Here is a 17,858-nt window from a genome sequence, read left to right on the forward strand (position 1 = left end):
AAAAGAAAAAAAAAAAAAAGGAACAGACTGCTTTAACCTACACGGCTTACAGAGTTAGATAATCTTCTTCTGCAGATGCAGGTGAGGGGAATCTTGTCCAAGATTCGCTAGCAAAGTAATAAATGCTGAGTGCTGAGTATGAATCAACATGAAAAGTGTAAAATGAGGATTAGGATTAATCTATGTCATAAAAAGAAGAAAGGAATTGCAGATCCTTGATCGTGTTCTGAATCAGTGTCTCTTTTATTTCAGTGGGGAAGTAAGTTGTGGTTCAGTCTCAGTACAGACAGGATAATTTTAGTGGGACTTTGCCCCTCCCTCCTCTCCCCCAAAGTGGCACGTACAGCTTAATTTTTGCCTTATTTAAAAGTTGTCATTTTCATTTTTCAGTAAGTGCTAGAAGGCTTTAGAAGGACCTTGATTTGCCTTTAAAGAAATGTGGTTGTGAAGAGGTTTGTAGATTTCAGACAGGCTGCCTTTTGCCTCTGTGATTGAAGGTCTGAGACAAAAAAAGATGATGGAAGGACTAGCTAGGAACAAACTCAGGGTTTAAATGGGAAACTACTAATGATAAACTCCTTGGTATTATAATTGGGAGAAACTGGTTTGTGTCTGCAGAGAAAGTTGGGATGGGAGGACAGCCTGTAATGTATTAGCACTACACTGTTAACTTTAGAGTTAACAGACACGTTTAATGTCAGTCATCAACTGTAGTCCAAATTGTTCTGTGCTGATGCAGATGCTCTTTAGAAAATCAAATATGGTGTTGGATTGGATAGGGCCTTGCTGAGAGCACAGACTGTTTGGACTGCCTCCTGAAGCAATACTTAGTGTGGAAAAACATACAGGTTCTCTATGGATCAGAGTGTGAATTTTGGGGGAGAGAATTGAGAGTTGGTTGCTTTTTTCATTTATGAAGCTAACACTTTAAATGTAGCTCCAGGCAATTGCAAATCAATTATAGCTCAAAATTTTATTACAGTTTTAATGCATTCGTTGCCCTGTAGTTGCAAAGACAAATCGTCCCACTTTGCTGGAGGTCAAGAGTTTGATAAAGATCATTCAGCCTTCCAGCTTAAATGGAGCTAACTGGAACTAATTACTAGTCAGTTGGACTGAAAAGTAATCGATGCTCACACACAATATTTCTTACCTCTTACAGGCAATTTCATTCCTTACGCCACTGGCAGTCATTTTTGTGGTGAAAATAATCCGGCGGACAGACAAGACTGAGATTAAAGAGGCTTTCTTAGGTAACGTATGTCATATTTCAAGATGGAAGATGTGTGATAGTTCTCAGAGATCAATTCCAGTTGTAGTTTGAGTCAAGCAGAAAACCCATCTCCATTGCAGTCCATTACAGTAGGTTTCAGTGCTGCTGTAGCTGCAAGCCATGTTGCAATCTTTGATTTTCTTGTACGCTTTTAAACGTACAGATTCTGTGCCTTTCTTACAAAGCCTAGCTAGCAAAGGCCAGAATTTTATCAGCTTGTTCTTTCTCCAAGTGCTCTAGCGCAAGTGTGAGAAGATCCTACTTTTGATTTGGCTTCCAACAGTCATTTGTAGTAAATTCTGAAATGACTTATAGTGATATTTTACTGTCAAGTCTATTGAGCTGAAGTATCCTTGAATAATAAATCATGTATGGTAACAGTGCTGAGTTTCACTTTCTGTGGTGTGTGAAGAAAAGGAGCTTTGGATTAATTTCTTCATCATTTTTTCTCACTTTTTTACAAGAGGCTTTTTTTTTTTTTCCTGCTGTTGTTGTCTTCTGTTATGATTCCCTCTATAGAGCCCATGAGGAATCTGTTCTCAGATCCATGTTCCCTGCTATTCTCACTTTAAGGAAACCCCAACCTTGATGGTTCTGCAAGGTATCCCTGTTCAATGAGTGCCATAGATGTACAGCTCCTTTTGGCTTAATTATGCTTAAGTATACTGTACATTGATTTGATTCAGTGTATTAATGCATCTGGTGATGTGAAGCTGATATGAAGATTCTGTAATTGATAGCCTTGCTGATTTGTGCTCAGATCTAGCACATAACATCCACAATGAATGAAAGAGAAATCCCTCAAAAGGTGAATTTCTTAAGGAATGAATGGTTAAAGGGATGTGAAAATGCTTTGCTCATCACATAGGTATTAATATAAGAAAGGTAATCCAATGCATCGAGGCTAAGTAGCAGTTAGCTTCCTGCTATAGGTGCCATTAATCCTTTCTCTTGAAGTGCCTCCTTGACACAGTTATGCACCTTGTGGTGGGCAGTGTGAATTTTTCCTGAAGTAAATAAAGTGAGGGTAGACGTAATTTTTTTATTTTTATTTTTTACCAGCTTCAACACAGACATCTGATGATTAAATTGCCATTGTAAATGATATGCAACAGTGGAAGAAGCCTGGTTCATTCAGACATGTCACAAACAATGGCTTAATGAAAAGACATGAAAACATGTCTTGGAAAGCAGATGTCTGTGCATTTACCCATTTTTAAAATAGAGGATGTGCTATGACAAAACTGTTCACATGCATTTGATTTTTTGGAATTTTGCATGTTTCTCATGATATGTGATCACTATAAATAACCAAGAGAAAACAATTGAGAGGAAAAAGAGCATGGGCATAAGTAATCACTCTGAACATAGGTGCTGAAAGTGGAAGACTGTTTAGAACAATATCACTGTCTCCAGAATTTACTTGTTCCTTTTTTTTTTTTTTTTTTTTGCTGGCAGCTACTGTTAAAATCTGAAAGTCTGAGAACCCTTATTTTGTCTTGATGAAGGTCCTCTTTTTTTCTTCTTTTTTACTTAAAGAAAGATGCTACAACACACATCTTTATGATCTATAATATCCTCAGGCAATGATTTTATGGAGGTAGGATGAATGCTGCTGAAGTGCAGCATCTGGGGCAGCAGTCCAATGGGAAAACAGCTCATGCAGCTGTCACAGTCAAGAGCTCTATTACTGCAACTCTTCTGGAAATCAAAGATTTGCCTGATTTATTTACTTACACTTTTTTCTGATGAGGAATAAAATTCAGCGATGCGTGTCTTGTAACAGGGAGCTACACTGAGGACTGCAAAGTTGGGTTAGTTTTATACTAAAAGAGAATGGATATAGTGCCACTGAAATCAAGGCTGAGATATCTGCAGGCTTTAGATGAGGTTATTTGGAAAGTCTTGGGACTTGGCGTGTGAGTACAAATAAAGAATATCATCCAGTCATACCTAGTATGAGAGCTCCTGTTTATTACTCCTGTTTTATTGGGAAAGATGGTAAATCCTAGGAGAGAATATAGGGAAAACGTTGAGACTTTTAGTCAAAACATCCGCATCCTTTTGAAAGAAAAATAAAAGATCATTCAGTTCTAATTTTAGCCAAAAGGCTGTTATTTATCTTTAAACTAGACTGTTTCATTGGGTCATACATATGCATATACCCATGCGTTTTTATTTATGTATACATAACTTTAGAAGAGGTATATACAGGAATTCTTTAGCAAAAGAGCATAAGATTTTAATTTAGTAAATTACAAAAGTGATAAACAAAGAAACTGATTCTCTAATTATTGTTACTAATCGATGGTTTATGTCTGTGCAAATGGCATGATAGGAAAATCAGGTTTTGAAGAATAAAAGAAGAACAAAGCAACTGATGCTTTGGGGTCTACCCTAAATATGGGTAGTTGAGAAAAAATACAGTTGGCTTCAGAGCTCGTTCAGTTTTCAGTTCACTGATGGTTTCAGTCTGTAAATCAAATGCTGTAATGCTACAGTATATAGCTTGGTATTTATGTTGCTATTGTTCTGTTGTATTTTGTTTTTTTTCATTCTGTTTTGTAGCTGTTTCCTTGGCTCTAGCTCTGAATGGAGTCTGCACAAATACTATTAAATTAATAGTGGGAAGGTAAGTCTTGTCATATTATAAATGATGGCTTTAACTTTTAAAGAAACTAAGAAAGAGTTGTCAGGTACAATACATCTTAATAAAAATATAACTGCTGCTCCAAAGCATATTGAGTTAGCAGGGGCCTCTGGAAAACTGTCCTTGCCCTGGTACAGGTATTGTATAACTTTATTATGTGACATCCAACTGTGATAGGAATGTGTACCCTTGTGTTGTGTTATTTGTTTGACCTGTTGGTGGATCCAGACAAATGAGGAGTCTGAAAGCAGAGATGTGAGCATACACCAGTTCATTATGTTGGTAACGCAGAAGGGTCACAGTATGTGGGAGTTTAGGTGCTAGTGCCACTAGTCTGCTGGAACAGAAATCAATTGAGCCTTGATATAACCCACTGCCTGCATTTTATATGAAGTATTCTGCTCAGTGTGGTAATTAACAGCAGACCTTGGAGCCGAGCAGTGAGCACATTCCTTGGTAGGCCATTCTTTAAGTGTAAATTTGAATGAAGGAATAAAAAAAAAATTATAGCAAGCAAATTTTCTGGAAAATAATTTTCAAGTGGTTTTTGGCTCTTTTTCAAAAATTCTCCTGAAAGGCGTATAACTGACTTGAATTTGTACATCGTTTAACTGATTAGCTTCAGCTGTGTTGCAACATTATGTATTTGTGCTTGGTGTCTGATGGACCCTCTCTGCTACAGAGCTGATGCCCTGTCAATAACAGTACTTGGCACTTTTATTTTAAGGAGTGCTTTTGCAATATATTTAAGAATGTCTGCACCATCTTCTTCAGGCAGACGTGAGCTCATTTTGCCTGCACTTCAAGGCAGCTAGCTGCTCTGTCAGCTTGTCTGTGAATGTGGTCTCATTCACCTTGCTTCTCTGCAAGGTTTATTAGCTCAGTCACTGTGATACCAGCCAAACCTACATGCTGCTACTCAGTTCAGAGCAGGGCAAAAGAATCTTGGTTTGTTCAGTGCATATACAGAGGCAGCATGGAAGCTGGCAATAGGAACTGGTTGTTGTTCTGGTGACAGTTCCATAACCTAAGCAGTCCTGTTCTCAACCAAGTGTCAGCGAGACCTGTGCAACTTTCTGGGGTTTCTACACTACTTTTCTTTGTCCCTGGAAGTGTTACGCAAGACTGATTGCTGTAGGGAGGTATAGCCTTACATGCTCATTTCCAGAGCTGAGATCCTGCATGCTCTTTGAAATTAAACATGCTGTGGGGAGAGACAGGCTACAACTTGCATGCTGCACTGGAGGACTCCCTGAGGGAGCCTGCCTGCAAAAAATTTGTCTTAAATTGATTATTTCAGAAAAACGAAACATTTCTGCTTCTGTGTTCAAAGCAGGAAGAAGCGTACTCAGTATGAAATAGGCAGAAAATGTAATAATCACTTTGAGGTTTATTTGTTACTACAGCATTTATATTTTTAATATCCATGGTGTTTTTTGTAGACCGCGTCCCGATTTCTTTTACCGCTGCTTTCCAGATGGAGTAATGAACTCTGAAATGCACTGCACAGGTGATCCAGATCTGGTGTCTGAAGGCAGGAAAAGCTTTCCAAGTATCCACTCTTCCTGTAAGTTCATTCAGTGAAAAGCCGTACTGTGTCTATGTTTTGGAATTACTCTTTATGTGTTAGATGGTGAGCTTGATTTTTGCTAGAGGGGCGCTCCTGTCTTCAGTCACCACTGCCACAAATTTCTCTCTCCTTATCATGAGAACCACTTGAGAGCCGTAGCAGGACTATCAGTAGGGTGAAATGTTATACAGGGTTAAAGAAAACAGTGCTGTTCTGAACAGATACCTGTTTCCTAATGCAGGCCGATTTGTGCATCCTGTGCTTGTATAGGAAATACTGTTATATTCCACTGAAACATGAAATGTGGCAGAGTGTGTTTGACCGACGTAGTTTTGACAAGTTTGAGTTAATATCTTACAAGTACTAGAGAAGAAAAAAAAAAAAGATCTAGTAGATCTATTTTTATAATATTCTATTACTAAAATGCTTTTCTTCATGGGAAATTATATGCTTGGAGGTGAAAGGGATAGGAAGGAATACAGAGAGATCGTGGTGCATCATTGTGGTGCTGCTCATGGTAGTGAACTGGGTATGAGATGGGTTCAAGAAGTCTCCACAGCTTTACAAGTTATCATAATTTGCTAGTAGAAGAATGAATCCCCGTATTCTTACTCTTTTGACAATATCCACGTTATCCACATGGGATATTATGGGATGGTCCATTACGTAGATCAGCTGCTTCTAGCTAGTGCTGTAAACTGGAAGACATGTAGGTGACTTTGTGAAAACTCAGATCTGATTAAATTAGTTATATTAAGTCAGATGTTACAGAGGTTCCTTCCTCTGTCTTAGACCTGACTTCTACTGTGTTTGATGTCAGAAGGTCTCATGAAACTTTTTATGATGTGTAAAATAACTTGATTACTGCAAGGTTGGTTTATTCTGTGTGTTTTTTTTCCTTTTTTTTGGCTGATACTGTTTGTTTCTTCCACTGTTATGTTTCTGACAACTGCCAGTTCAGTAGCACCCATGCAAACCTTCGGAATTTATCTTCCTGATCTTCTTTCAAACTCATAACTTCAAGTTGTGTAACTGAACAGAGTTACATAACAAGTCACTTAATGAGATGAATGAAATTCTAGGCTGATCTTGTTCCCTTTTTCTTGTTTGAGTCCCAGAACGTTTGTGGTGTTTGTGGTAAGCTTATAAGCTTTATAGTCTTGAGTGGTAAACCAACCCAGCTGTGTCAAATTTTGTTTATTAGTTTTGATTCACATTAGAGAGACAGTAACAGATTATATCCTATGCCATTTAGAACAAAAGGTACTTACTGCTATCTTTAGACTGTCTTCAGATGCTGACTGTCACACTTAATTGCAAGTCTCTTGGTTCACTGTGTAACAACAAAGGCTTAAAAATAATTAAAAGTACACGCTGATGTACCTAGAATCTACAGGTTACCCCACAATAAACAGCAAATGTTATAATTGCTCACTTTATTGCAGTGTAGCAGTTTACTCCTTAGGGCTGCAAAGTTTAAGCTAGGGAGATGCTTTTGGGTGTGCTCAGTCTGGAAACAGCCTGTGTGTGTGTAACGTGCTCTGGGTAGTTCTGACCCATGTCAGAGTTCTCTTACCGAGATTGGTTGTCACCATGCATAGTGTGTTGTTCCCGTGCCAGTGGGGCAGCTCACAGAACACACTGAGGTTTTATTTGTAGCTGCCATTGGTTTTTATCAGCACTGAGTAATGTTCCTGCAGCTCACAGAAAATTCAATAGGAGCAGAATGATGGCCCGGTGGACTTAGATAAAAAAAAATTATGAGTGGCTTTTCCCTTCCCTGATAGAACAATATTAGCATGTGGCTGAGTTGACTTTATTTCCTGCCGCAAAGCCTTTCATTATCATGTGATGAGAATGAAGAGATATTTTACGTGCAGTAGCTTTTATCTGTTCGTAAGTGTATGTGAAATTAAGGCAATTCTGAAGTTGCTTGAAGTACTTAACTATTTGGAGCCTGATGTTATAATATTTAAGTCTGATAAGATTGTGTATATTGAATCCATACCAGTATTTTATTCTCCTAATGGAGAAGGAAACAATTGCAAATTGATATGCATGGGATGCCATCCCTTTTGCCTTCTGTGTAGCAAAATTATTTAGATGGAGGTTTTTTCACTAGTATTTTATCAAGAATAATTTATACTTGTGGTAGTATTTATTTTCTTGATAGACATTATTGTGGGAAACACATTTCACTGCCTTCCTGGATGTGTGAAGCAGTGAGGATATTGTCACCTCTGTTCAGAATTTGTTTCTGTAATTCTGCATTTTCAGTCTTTGGCTTTGTGTAATATGTAATCTACATTTCCCTTGTCTTTGTAAAAAGTAAAATAAAATAAAAATTATTCCCTCATTAGCTTTAAAAATTTACCCTTTCTGCCTTCTTAACGTGCTGTTAATTGCAGGTTTTCCTTCCATAAATTCAATACAAGACTTTTTTTTTCCCTTTGCTACTTTTTCCCTTCCTACAGCATGAGATCACTACAAGATAAAGCGAAGGAGTTCCATTCTTCAGATTTCTGTCATCCTCAGTTTGGTGTGGAATTTGTGAAGTGACAGCAAAAACGATTTTGGTTACTGTTTTTGATGTTGGTGTTTGTTCTTCTTCCTGTTTTCACAGCTGCAGAAATTTTAATGGGGAAAATGAGGGTTGATGTGAACTCCAGTACCTCTTCTGGAATTACATTTAAAAGTAGCCAGCTGTAGGTTGGTATTTTCTATTTAACTGGAACACGTGAAGAAAGTAAATCACAAGTGAAAGCTTCCAGACTGCCTGTGTAGAAAGATTAGAAGCTTTAGTAGAGAGCCATTTTCATCCTGAAACTCATTTTTCTTGCAGTGCTCCTTGGACAGGCTGTCAATCAAAGGCTTTGTTATATCAGGATCTAAAGTGTCAGCCATGCAAAATGTGTCCTTTAACAAGAAAGTCTGTGTTGCTGTGACTGTTGTGTGATAGAAATGTAGTACTGGGATGTGTAACAGTAGTGGCAGTGCTGGCACTCCCAGATGGCCTGACCTGACCTTGTGTAGTCAATAATAATGTTGTGAACTACCTGTATCCCACTTGTGCCCTGAAGGAGAGTTCAGTTTCCTCATTAGAGCACAGATAATCTTTTTGTATTTTTTGGTGTTTTTTTTTTATTTTTTCACTTAAATTCCCTTGTCTTTCATCTCCCTGTACCAAGCAGGTTGTATAAAACAAATTAGAAAAGTGTGGAGCACAGACTGTTTTGTAAAGTGAGAGACTTTCAGACAGATGTGAACTACATCATTGCCTGAAATGAAAGAGGTATTTGAAATAGGAAAAGAGGTTTTAAGCCCTTTGTGTTCATACTCCATTAAGTGAAGAAGCAAAAAATGCAAGCTGACATTGAAAAATTTTACAAGTTTTTTTACAGCAGTTTTACAAATGAGCTGCAGATCTGTAGCTGATATGCCATGGTTATGGTAGGAGTGATGGTCGTAACGTAGAGGCAGATGAGAAGAAGACTGTGACCACTAAGGTAGCTGTCATGTTGCCATCTTACCAATCAGGTGTCTGTAAGATGGGGAGAACTGAAGGAGCAAAATTCTTTTTTCGCTTTATAGTTCCGATAATATCACAAATATAAACTGATCCTGTCAAATATTGTGGGTTGTGTGTTGTTTTTATTTTGTATATTTTTTCCTACTTTAAATGATAGAGCTCAATTCAGCTTTTGATCCCTTTCTATGCAACAAACGAAAACAAATAAACCAAAAAGTCTTTGTGAGCTTGTACACAGATGGCTTTTGAGCATATCTACTGCCATCTATTTCTTTCTGGAAGGTTTGACCAGGGAGTCAGCACCCTGAGATCTTACAGAATTAAATCTGGAAACATACTTTGTCTTTCAGGTATATGCATAGATTCCTAGACAATGAAGATAATAAAACCTCCTTGTATCATTTGTGCTGTGTCAGTTCACTGCCATATGCAGATATTCATGACAAATTTAAAAAACATAAACATTTTGTTATATTAATTTTAAACATCTTATATTGTAGCATTTTTCCTACAGCTGAAAATTAGCTTGATTGGCATGCGGTTTGTGAGCTTCCTGTAGGATAAATACCTCCCTCTGATCTAATCTTGAGCCACCTAATTGGATATCTCTTTTCTGATCTTGGTGTCTCATTTCTAATTGCTTCGAATGCATCATGCTAGTATGATTTTCCTCTTAAGCTCTGGTTGAAAATTATGGATTACTGCATGCTCCAGTAATTTTCTGCATAGTTCTGAGGTTTTTTCCTTATTGTAGTAACTTCCTTTTCTCATCAAGTATGCTAATAAGAGGTCCAGAAAATATTTTTGGGCTACCGCACTGTGAAACTCTCCAAGGTATCAAAACCAATGGAAAACATCTGATCACTTCTAAAAATCATCTTTGACCAAAACAGATTTCAGTGTAAGAACATGTGCTTATCTAGTCTAGATACATTTAGACTATTTGTACACTGACTGATAATTGATTTTAAAGTACTGTTTTCCAGGACTGCAACTAGATTTCTTCAGATGGAGAAGAAGTTGGGCCGTTGTGTGTACGATGAAAGTGAGGGATACTGTAAAAGATGTGAAAAACAATTATCACAAAAAGCTTGAAATTCATAGAAATCCACATCTTTTTCCAATTACTGCCTGCAATTAACTCTCCTAAGCTCCCATCTGTGAAAATTTTGGTTTAAAACTATGAATCCAGATCATCTTAAGTTGGTGGTACCAAGTTTTGCACTCGGCTCTGAATCAGAAAGACCTGCCACACTGCATTTTAATTGCATCTTTGACCCAGAATTCATTGTTGAAATGAAGATATGCCACCAATGCCAAGTACAAATGTACTGCAAATATATATTATGGCTCTTGTGTGCCTATGGCTGTGAATGCTGTGGTCTGGGATTGTGGAGTGTTGAGAGAAACAGCACAGTGAGGTCAGTGTGGGACTCTTACTGGCGTAACTTGAGTTATCTTTTATGTGTTGAGTCTTTATTGGGTACTCCTAAAAAAATATTTTTCTGGGAGTATTAAACTGCTGAATGTATGTCAACTTTGTGTCTCTTTCAGCCCACAGCTTGGAAATACCTCACGATCTCCATAGACAGGAAGGAAAATAGTAAACCAATGATCAATTTGTATGTTTTGGATTAGAAATTCTTCTTTGACAAGTACTGTTTCTTTTAAACTGTGTGTTTTTTTAGCAACTTGCACTTTCCTTATGAAAATGGCCTATCTGGTGATATGCCACTGTTTAGGTAATTAACATTTGCCATGGCCTGATTTGCAAGAGTTTCGCATTTCAAATTTGTAACATTGCAGGGAATTGATTTTTAATTTCCCTATTTTGGGTGAGCCTTTTCAGGTATAAACTCATCACAGATTAAGGTAAAATGTTCTTTTGCAGTGTAGAGGGTAATTTTACTCATCAGAATCAATGCCAAACTGAATTAGCTGGAGAATTGTGTTCTCTTAATATTTATCATTGCTACATCAAATAAATGATCAGCAAACAGTTAATGGGAGCAGTAACCAAAGAATTAGGATCTTGATACCTACCTTGCACTTTAGTATAGTTACTGCCTTTAAGAAAACTTTGCAAGTTGAGCACACGGCACAGTGTAGATTCTATTTATATTAAAAATAGGATATGTACATGATAAGAGTATTGAATACGAGATCACCTGTGCTTATTTGGTGGGAGAAAGAGGAGTGTCTCTAGAAAAGAAACAATAATAGGGGAAAAAAAAGGGTCGTTATTTTCTGCTGGGCTAATAAATGAGATTATATCCTTGGACCAGTTCTGAATAGTAATTTTCTACTTTAAGTATCCAGATTCTATTATGAATGACTGCAGTAATTGCTCAGCCTGTAGTAACAAGCTTAAAAAAATATATAAGGAAAAGTATTCTGCAGAGATACTCCAGTCCTATCTGTGACCAAGGAGAGAGAGGGGTCCCAGCTGCCTTTTCTCATTGCATTTCCATGTCTTCCTTCACAAGGAATATTAGCCTCCACATCCTATTAGGAGTACGTATGCCTTTCCCTCCAACTCTGACACATTTCCCAGAAAGAGTTCCTATTAAATTTCACAAGCTATCAAGACTGTATGTTGAATTACTCAGATGCTGACTTATTGAGCAGCTCTAATGCATATTATTGTATTAATCAAGGTGGCTATTTAGCTGCCATTTTCTTTGTGAACAGGTATAGCCATGTAGCTATGCTGTTCTTTGTTAATGCCACTTATTTGCTTGAGGCTACACCAAATCTTAAGGTGAAAGGGAACGTCCTTATTTTTCCATCAATTTCTCTGAAAACAGTAGGCTTGCTTTTAATCTATATGAGGGATTGCTTCTCAGCAGCATGCAGCCTTTTTTGTTAAGATGGCTGAAAAAACTGAGGTGTTACATCTCTCTGCTATCTAGCAACATTTACCAGATCTTCTTGGAAGAAAACCTGGAAGTAGTGTAATTCTTCACAGTAGTAGCATGTGATTTAGCATTATCAAGGCCTACATGAGACGTCAGAAAATTGTAACTAAATTGTAGCAGATTTCTTAGTCTCAGGACTGTGATTTGATGATTTGCAGTTCACTCTAATTTGTGATTCACATAGGAAACCAAAAGGTTTAGGAGGGTTTTGTTTTGTTTTGTTTTTCCTAATCTCTAGTTCATGTAATACAGGGAATTTAGGAATAGACTGAGGCTTCAAAGGAGAGTGAGGGGAAAAAAGGGTTATCATTTTGCATCCTAGGTCATTACTGAGGAGTAGAATGAATGGCTCTTAAGAGCTGACATGGTGGTTCTTCAAGAGCTGGAGAAGCAAAGAAATGAGCTGGAAGTAAGAGTCTCTGAATTTGACTTGGATAAACAAGTTTTTGCAGCAGCTCTTGCTGCTTCTTGGTTATTATAGCTGTTTTTTTCTTCTTGGTCATTACAGCTGAATTTTCTTTCATCAGTGTAGAGGAAAAGCTTTCAGACTAATTCTCTCCATTCTTTTGCCTAACCTTAAGCTTTCAGTAAGGTTGACGTACATGCTTGATTTCATAGCCTGAAGAAAAGGTTATGGTATTGTAGACTTCTGCTGTGCACAAAGCTAAGCCCATTGTTCTTCTGACTGACCTGTTCAGCAAAAATGACTTTGAGTTACACTAAGGATCTGAATATCAGTTTTAGTCTGTGAACTGTGATGACAGCTCTTCTGTGGAGCAAAACGGGTCAGAAAGCTCAAGAGAAATTCAAAAATAAATGTATCAACTCAGACCTGAAGACAGAGGAGGCTGGTGCGAAGGGTTCTGTGATTTATTTTGTCCAGGAATGACTGTATGAAGCTCTTGATTTTTGATAGGATAAATTTCTAAATCTTTAGAGATTCTGGGTAAGACTTTCTGTGGCACCATTTTCACTCTGATTAGGTGTATGCTGTTGAAACTGTTATGACAGTCCCCTCTTGCCGCACATTGCATTATGTTGTAGGAGACCATGCTAAGACTAAACAAAAAAATAATAATCAGTAGAACCCTCAAAATTGAATTAAAAGGCTGAAATGTGAGATGTCTGCCTGATTTATCAGGTTATAGAAAACTCAGTAATAAAGATATCTGATCATGTAAATGTATCTGTTGAAAACAAGGAAATGCTAAAAATCTCCTGAGATAAATACTGTGCGATAGATGGCATGAAATCAAGACTGTAATTTATGCCAGAATGAGAGAAGTGCAGAGCATCTACAGAAAGTCCCATTTGGGTTTTGCTATTACTGTCAGTTCTAGATAGAAAGAAACCAACTATTACAGATAAGTGAGCAGATAGGTAATCTTTTTTTCCTCCCTTGTGCAGAGAGCTGAGCAAATAATGAAGTCACTGCTTTATCTAACAAACCCTACACATAAAATATTGATGCAAAACATTTTTAAAGTGAATACTGCTTTGTAGCAGTCAACTGATTTCTTGAATTTTTCTGGTGATTTTTCTCTTGAGACTTTTAGCTCTTGCTTGTTTTCAATCTAAACTAAGTGTGATTTTAGAATTTTCTGTATTCTGTTTGAGCTAGCAGAAAGTTTTGGAAAATGATTGCGTTGGAAGTTCCATATCATGTTGGAAAACCATACAAGTTGGACACACAAATGAAATTGCTAGTGAATCGTAGCATAGGAGCTCTTTTTAAAATATCTCTTGTATGGGGTGAGGGAAAAATCCATGGGTGGATGTACTGAGAGAGTTAAGTAAGGAAATCCAAATGGTTCAGATGCTTTTGATAGCAAAGCAAATTCTACAGACTCAGGTTTGCGTGTAATTTAAATTGGTGAAAGGTGCTCACTGATGCAGTAAGTCCTCTGTCATATTATTAGTTATTTTATTCTGCATTTTATTAACCTGGCTTCTCTGTCTTGCCTGCTCTGGCTGTCTTCCTTTGTGACTTCCTTAGTAAGTTTGTGTGGATGAATGCAGCAAGATCCTGTATTGAATAATGGAACTATTACATGCTGCAAATAAGAAAAACGTCTAAAAGTAGGAGTTCAAACACATTTATGTTATAAATATTTCTTATAGTCAGAGTAGGAGACTTCTTGGTGTAAACCTATCATCTTAGATGTGGAAAATCATAGCTGTATTAAAAAAAAACAAAAAGAAAAGAAAAAAAGCACTTTTGATGTTGACTGGCAGATTGCTTAATATTTCATTTCTCCTTTATCTCTAAAATTAGCTGTTATGCTCACTGCATTCATGTATGTTTGTGTTGTATTTGTGGTGTGTCTTGCTGTGTCACTAAAAAAAGCCTCAAACAACCCAAAAATAGGAGGAGGCAGAGGCTGGAAAGTATTATGTCTTTTAAGTGAACAGTGGACAGCCACTTTCTTTCTCAATAAGTAACTGAAATTAGCCAGTTTTAGAAAATAAAATATTTTTAGATTTTAAAAGACATTCATTTGTTTGAAAAAAAAAAAAAAAAAAGGTTGGTTTGATTCAGAGTGAAGAAATTATTGAATTTCAATAGAATTGTTTGCTACACTGTGATAATTTATATCAAATATTACTGCAGTACGTGTAATTATAGTTGGGTATTTAAATTTCAACTGTTAATTATCTTTAGCTAGCAATTTCATGGAGGATAATCATATTTCCTTCAGTTGAGAGTGAACATTTTAAGTAACAGATGAGCTACAAGCCACAGGTTTTTGGCAGTAATTGCTGCTACTCCCTATTTTCAAGATAAATCTCTTAATTAACAACTGTATAGCAGTGCCTCTTTGAAATATTTCATCCTCTTATAGAAGTATCTCGAGAAGTAAGGAATAAATGTCTTAGGCAAGAAAAAAAGGTCCCCTGTGGGGTTTATTGGCTTAATTCAAACTGTAAGTATACTTAGGAATGTTTGTGTTTTAGGTTTTTACCTCTTTGACATATTTACCTCTCAGCACTCAAAGGCTGTTTGAATTCATGAGGGGCTTAAGAGACAAACTCTGTAAAGCTTAGTTCTCCAGCACTACTAACAAATCAACTCCTGCTAGTCTGAGATTCAGATTACGTACATCTCAAGCAGATCTCCAAAAGACTTATTTTTCTTGAATTAAAAATACAAACAGGCAACAGCTTTTACAGCATACTCCTGGATGCTCTCTACCATACTGTGTTATGTGTTTGGTGGAAACACTCCAAGCCTCTGCTGTAGAGCTTTTCTGTCCACTAAAATACTCTTCAAATTGTGTTTTGACTGTATTTCACATGCTGATCCATGTGTCCAAGAGAGATTGGTGCAACTACCTGGCATGATAAATGAGAGAGTAAGTAGTTGAGCAGTATGTCATCCATTTACAAGGACAATACTGAAGACTTATGTATGGCAGAACGGGAGGTAAGATGTTACCCCATTCACTGTGTGAGACTTGGTATATTCCCCTTTGAAGGAATGTTGAGCTGTAAAGAAAAAAAAGAAAAAACTTGTCCTTGGAAGGACTTATTTATACTTAGTTGCCTCATAAATCCCATAGTGACAATAATTTGTACTAGAATTAAATAGCTCATGATCTAAAGCTTGTGTTTAGATGCTGTATTTATGCTAACAAGGAGCAGAAAGAAAAAATTATCTTCTGGCTATTGTAAATGTCAAGGTACTAGGCATTTAATTAGAGCTGACCTGTTTGAAGTACTCTACAAATCTTGTCTCAGTTTTAACATTTTTTTTCTGGAAGAAATTAGAGGCGTATTTTCTTTATTTCATAAAGGGATGCAGGTCTGATCTCACAAAACCGTTCAGTCAATCCATGGTACCTTGTGCCTGTAAGGAGATAAATGCCTTATCCACAGACCACACTAGAGCAGTGCCATTCCCCAAATGCCATTCTGTCCTGGATTTAAATCCAATATCAATTCATTAGTTGGGTTTAATTTCACCAAGTGTGACTGAAAAACATGGAGATCACAGTAATGAGTAAAGAGTAAAAACCACACCTTGCAGAGATGTATTTTAGTCTGACACAACTGTATGAAGAGGGCTGAATTCATCAGATGATCTGTTGTAGTGTTGGATGCTAAGGCTGCCCTGCTTAGTGCCCGAGTGCTGTCCTCTTTTATAGTCAAAGTAATTCCAGAATCTGAGACGTTTTGGGCTTTGTCTTTACTGTGTTCTCAGAGAAAGGGGATTTGTTCAAGGTTTCTGCCATCAGAAATGGCAAAGGAGTCCATGGAACAGGTTCATCTCTAGGACTTTCTGTTAAATAGCATAATTAACAGAACAATTCAGGAGAACTTCACTTTTTTTTTTTTTTTTTTCCCCAGATGTGACACATGCCTTGAGACCACTTTAGATATTTCAGATGTTGTGAGATGTCTTGAAAGGTTCCTGTAAATAACATATCAGGCAAAAAAAAGCACAAAGAAGTTTCATGGGAATTCCTTGCAGCAGTCCTGCCAAAGCAAGCTAATGACTAATACTCTGCTTGCTTACCTTTCAGATAATATAAGTCTCTCTTTGTTCTAACGTGTCTCTGTCTCCAGTACTTCCTTTTTGTTTTCCAGATCCTTGCATACTTTTGTTTTTTGTGACGTGCTTTTCATGTTGCTTCTGCTAACCTGTATTTCTTTGCTGTTGTGGAAAGAAATTAATAAAGCTGAGCCACAGGGAAGGTGATTGACTATCCCACTTGGAAAAACAGATATATATTTTGCCTGTGATAATAAGCTCAAAATGTACTCTGGGAATTGTACTCCTATAAAAACCTCTTTGAATTGAATTTCGGCATTAAAATTTATGCAGCCATTTGGTATCATATGTTTTCCTTTAGGAAAGATAAATATTTCAGCCTTTGAACAGTGTGAAACTGAAAACATTCACCAGTTGCCCCAGCTAGAATTGCGGCAGGCTGCTGTGCAATTCCAGTGAAGAATAGTACGTGTTTGAATACGAAAAATATACAGTAATCATTGCAAGTGTAAGGCATTACAGACAAAGAGATGGATCATTTTCTCTGACAGGCCATTTGTGATGGTTGTTTTGCAATTTCATAATTTGTTGCCACTGAAATGAGTTGGGGGTATTTTTTTTTTTTTTTCCTTCCAGTTTTTAAGCTGCATCATGTAAGGAAGACACATACTGTGTGTTTAGCAAAGCATCCACTGAAACTTGAGATGCTGAAGGTCCTCAAGGGGTACTTCAGTTTCCAGAAAACACCCACAAAAGCTATTCATTTTTAATGAATAATTTATTTGGGGGCTTTAGATCAGATTCCTGTTCACAGGTTGTCCCTTTGTGCCTTTTTACTTGATAATTGGTTTGCTCCATACAGATGGCTTTTTAAACCCACCTACGTCCCCTGAGAGACTAAGATGTCAGAATGGGGTCTGCTGTGCTCCTAGATGCTGTTATTCCCTTTGCTTCTTCTCTGAACCATTTTTTTCTAAAAGAGGGTGACAGATGCAATCTGAAAAGTTGAATCTAACAAAGCTCTGTGTATTCCAATAATGAGAATGCTGAGATAGAGCTCTTTCTGATATGCTTCAAGCACCATTACTGTGTAGTTTAAAAAATGTGCCTTTGTTCTTTTCTCCTCATTGAGCACTTAATTAAATATTTCTGTCTGGAATTTGTGTTAAGTATATCTTAAAATAATGCTGTTTTAAATTGAATCAAACTGATTTTCTCATTTTCCTTTGTGCCAATGTCTCTAAATAGGGCTGGCTGATATTTTATGCAACTCCTTGCTTTATTTATGTAAACAGAGTATTGGCTTCTTCCAGATTGTAAGAAATTAACATAGTAAGAGTATTAGCATAGATGAGGAACGTTGCTGTGCCTCTTTGCCATCTTTCTTATTCAGAATGATAACTTTTATTACATTAGACAATTTGAA

The 17,858-nt window shown here is 37.0% G+C and overlaps 1 protein-coding gene across 1 annotated transcript in view; it reads left to right on the top strand.

The window, feature by feature from the left end:
- Positions 1 to 17,858, top strand: part of PLPP4 (phospholipid phosphatase 4) — a 47,506-nt gene that overhangs the window by 20,650 nt on the left and 8,998 nt on the right. The window contains exons 3-5 of the mRNA XM_085229410.1: positions 1,163 to 1,253; positions 3,842 to 3,905; positions 5,366 to 5,490. Coding sequence (XP_085085536.1) covers positions 1,163 to 1,253; positions 3,842 to 3,905; positions 5,366 to 5,490 — 280 coding nt within the window. The remainder of the gene's footprint in view (positions 1 to 1,162; positions 1,254 to 3,841; positions 3,906 to 5,365; positions 5,491 to 17,858) is intronic.

The sequence above is a fragment of the Meleagris gallopavo genome, chromosome 8, assembly GCF_905368555.1.
Source record: "Meleagris gallopavo chromosome 8, MGAL_WU_HG_1.1, whole genome shotgun sequence".
Lineage (NCBI taxonomy): Eukaryota > Metazoa > Chordata > Aves > Galliformes > Phasianidae > Meleagris > Meleagris gallopavo.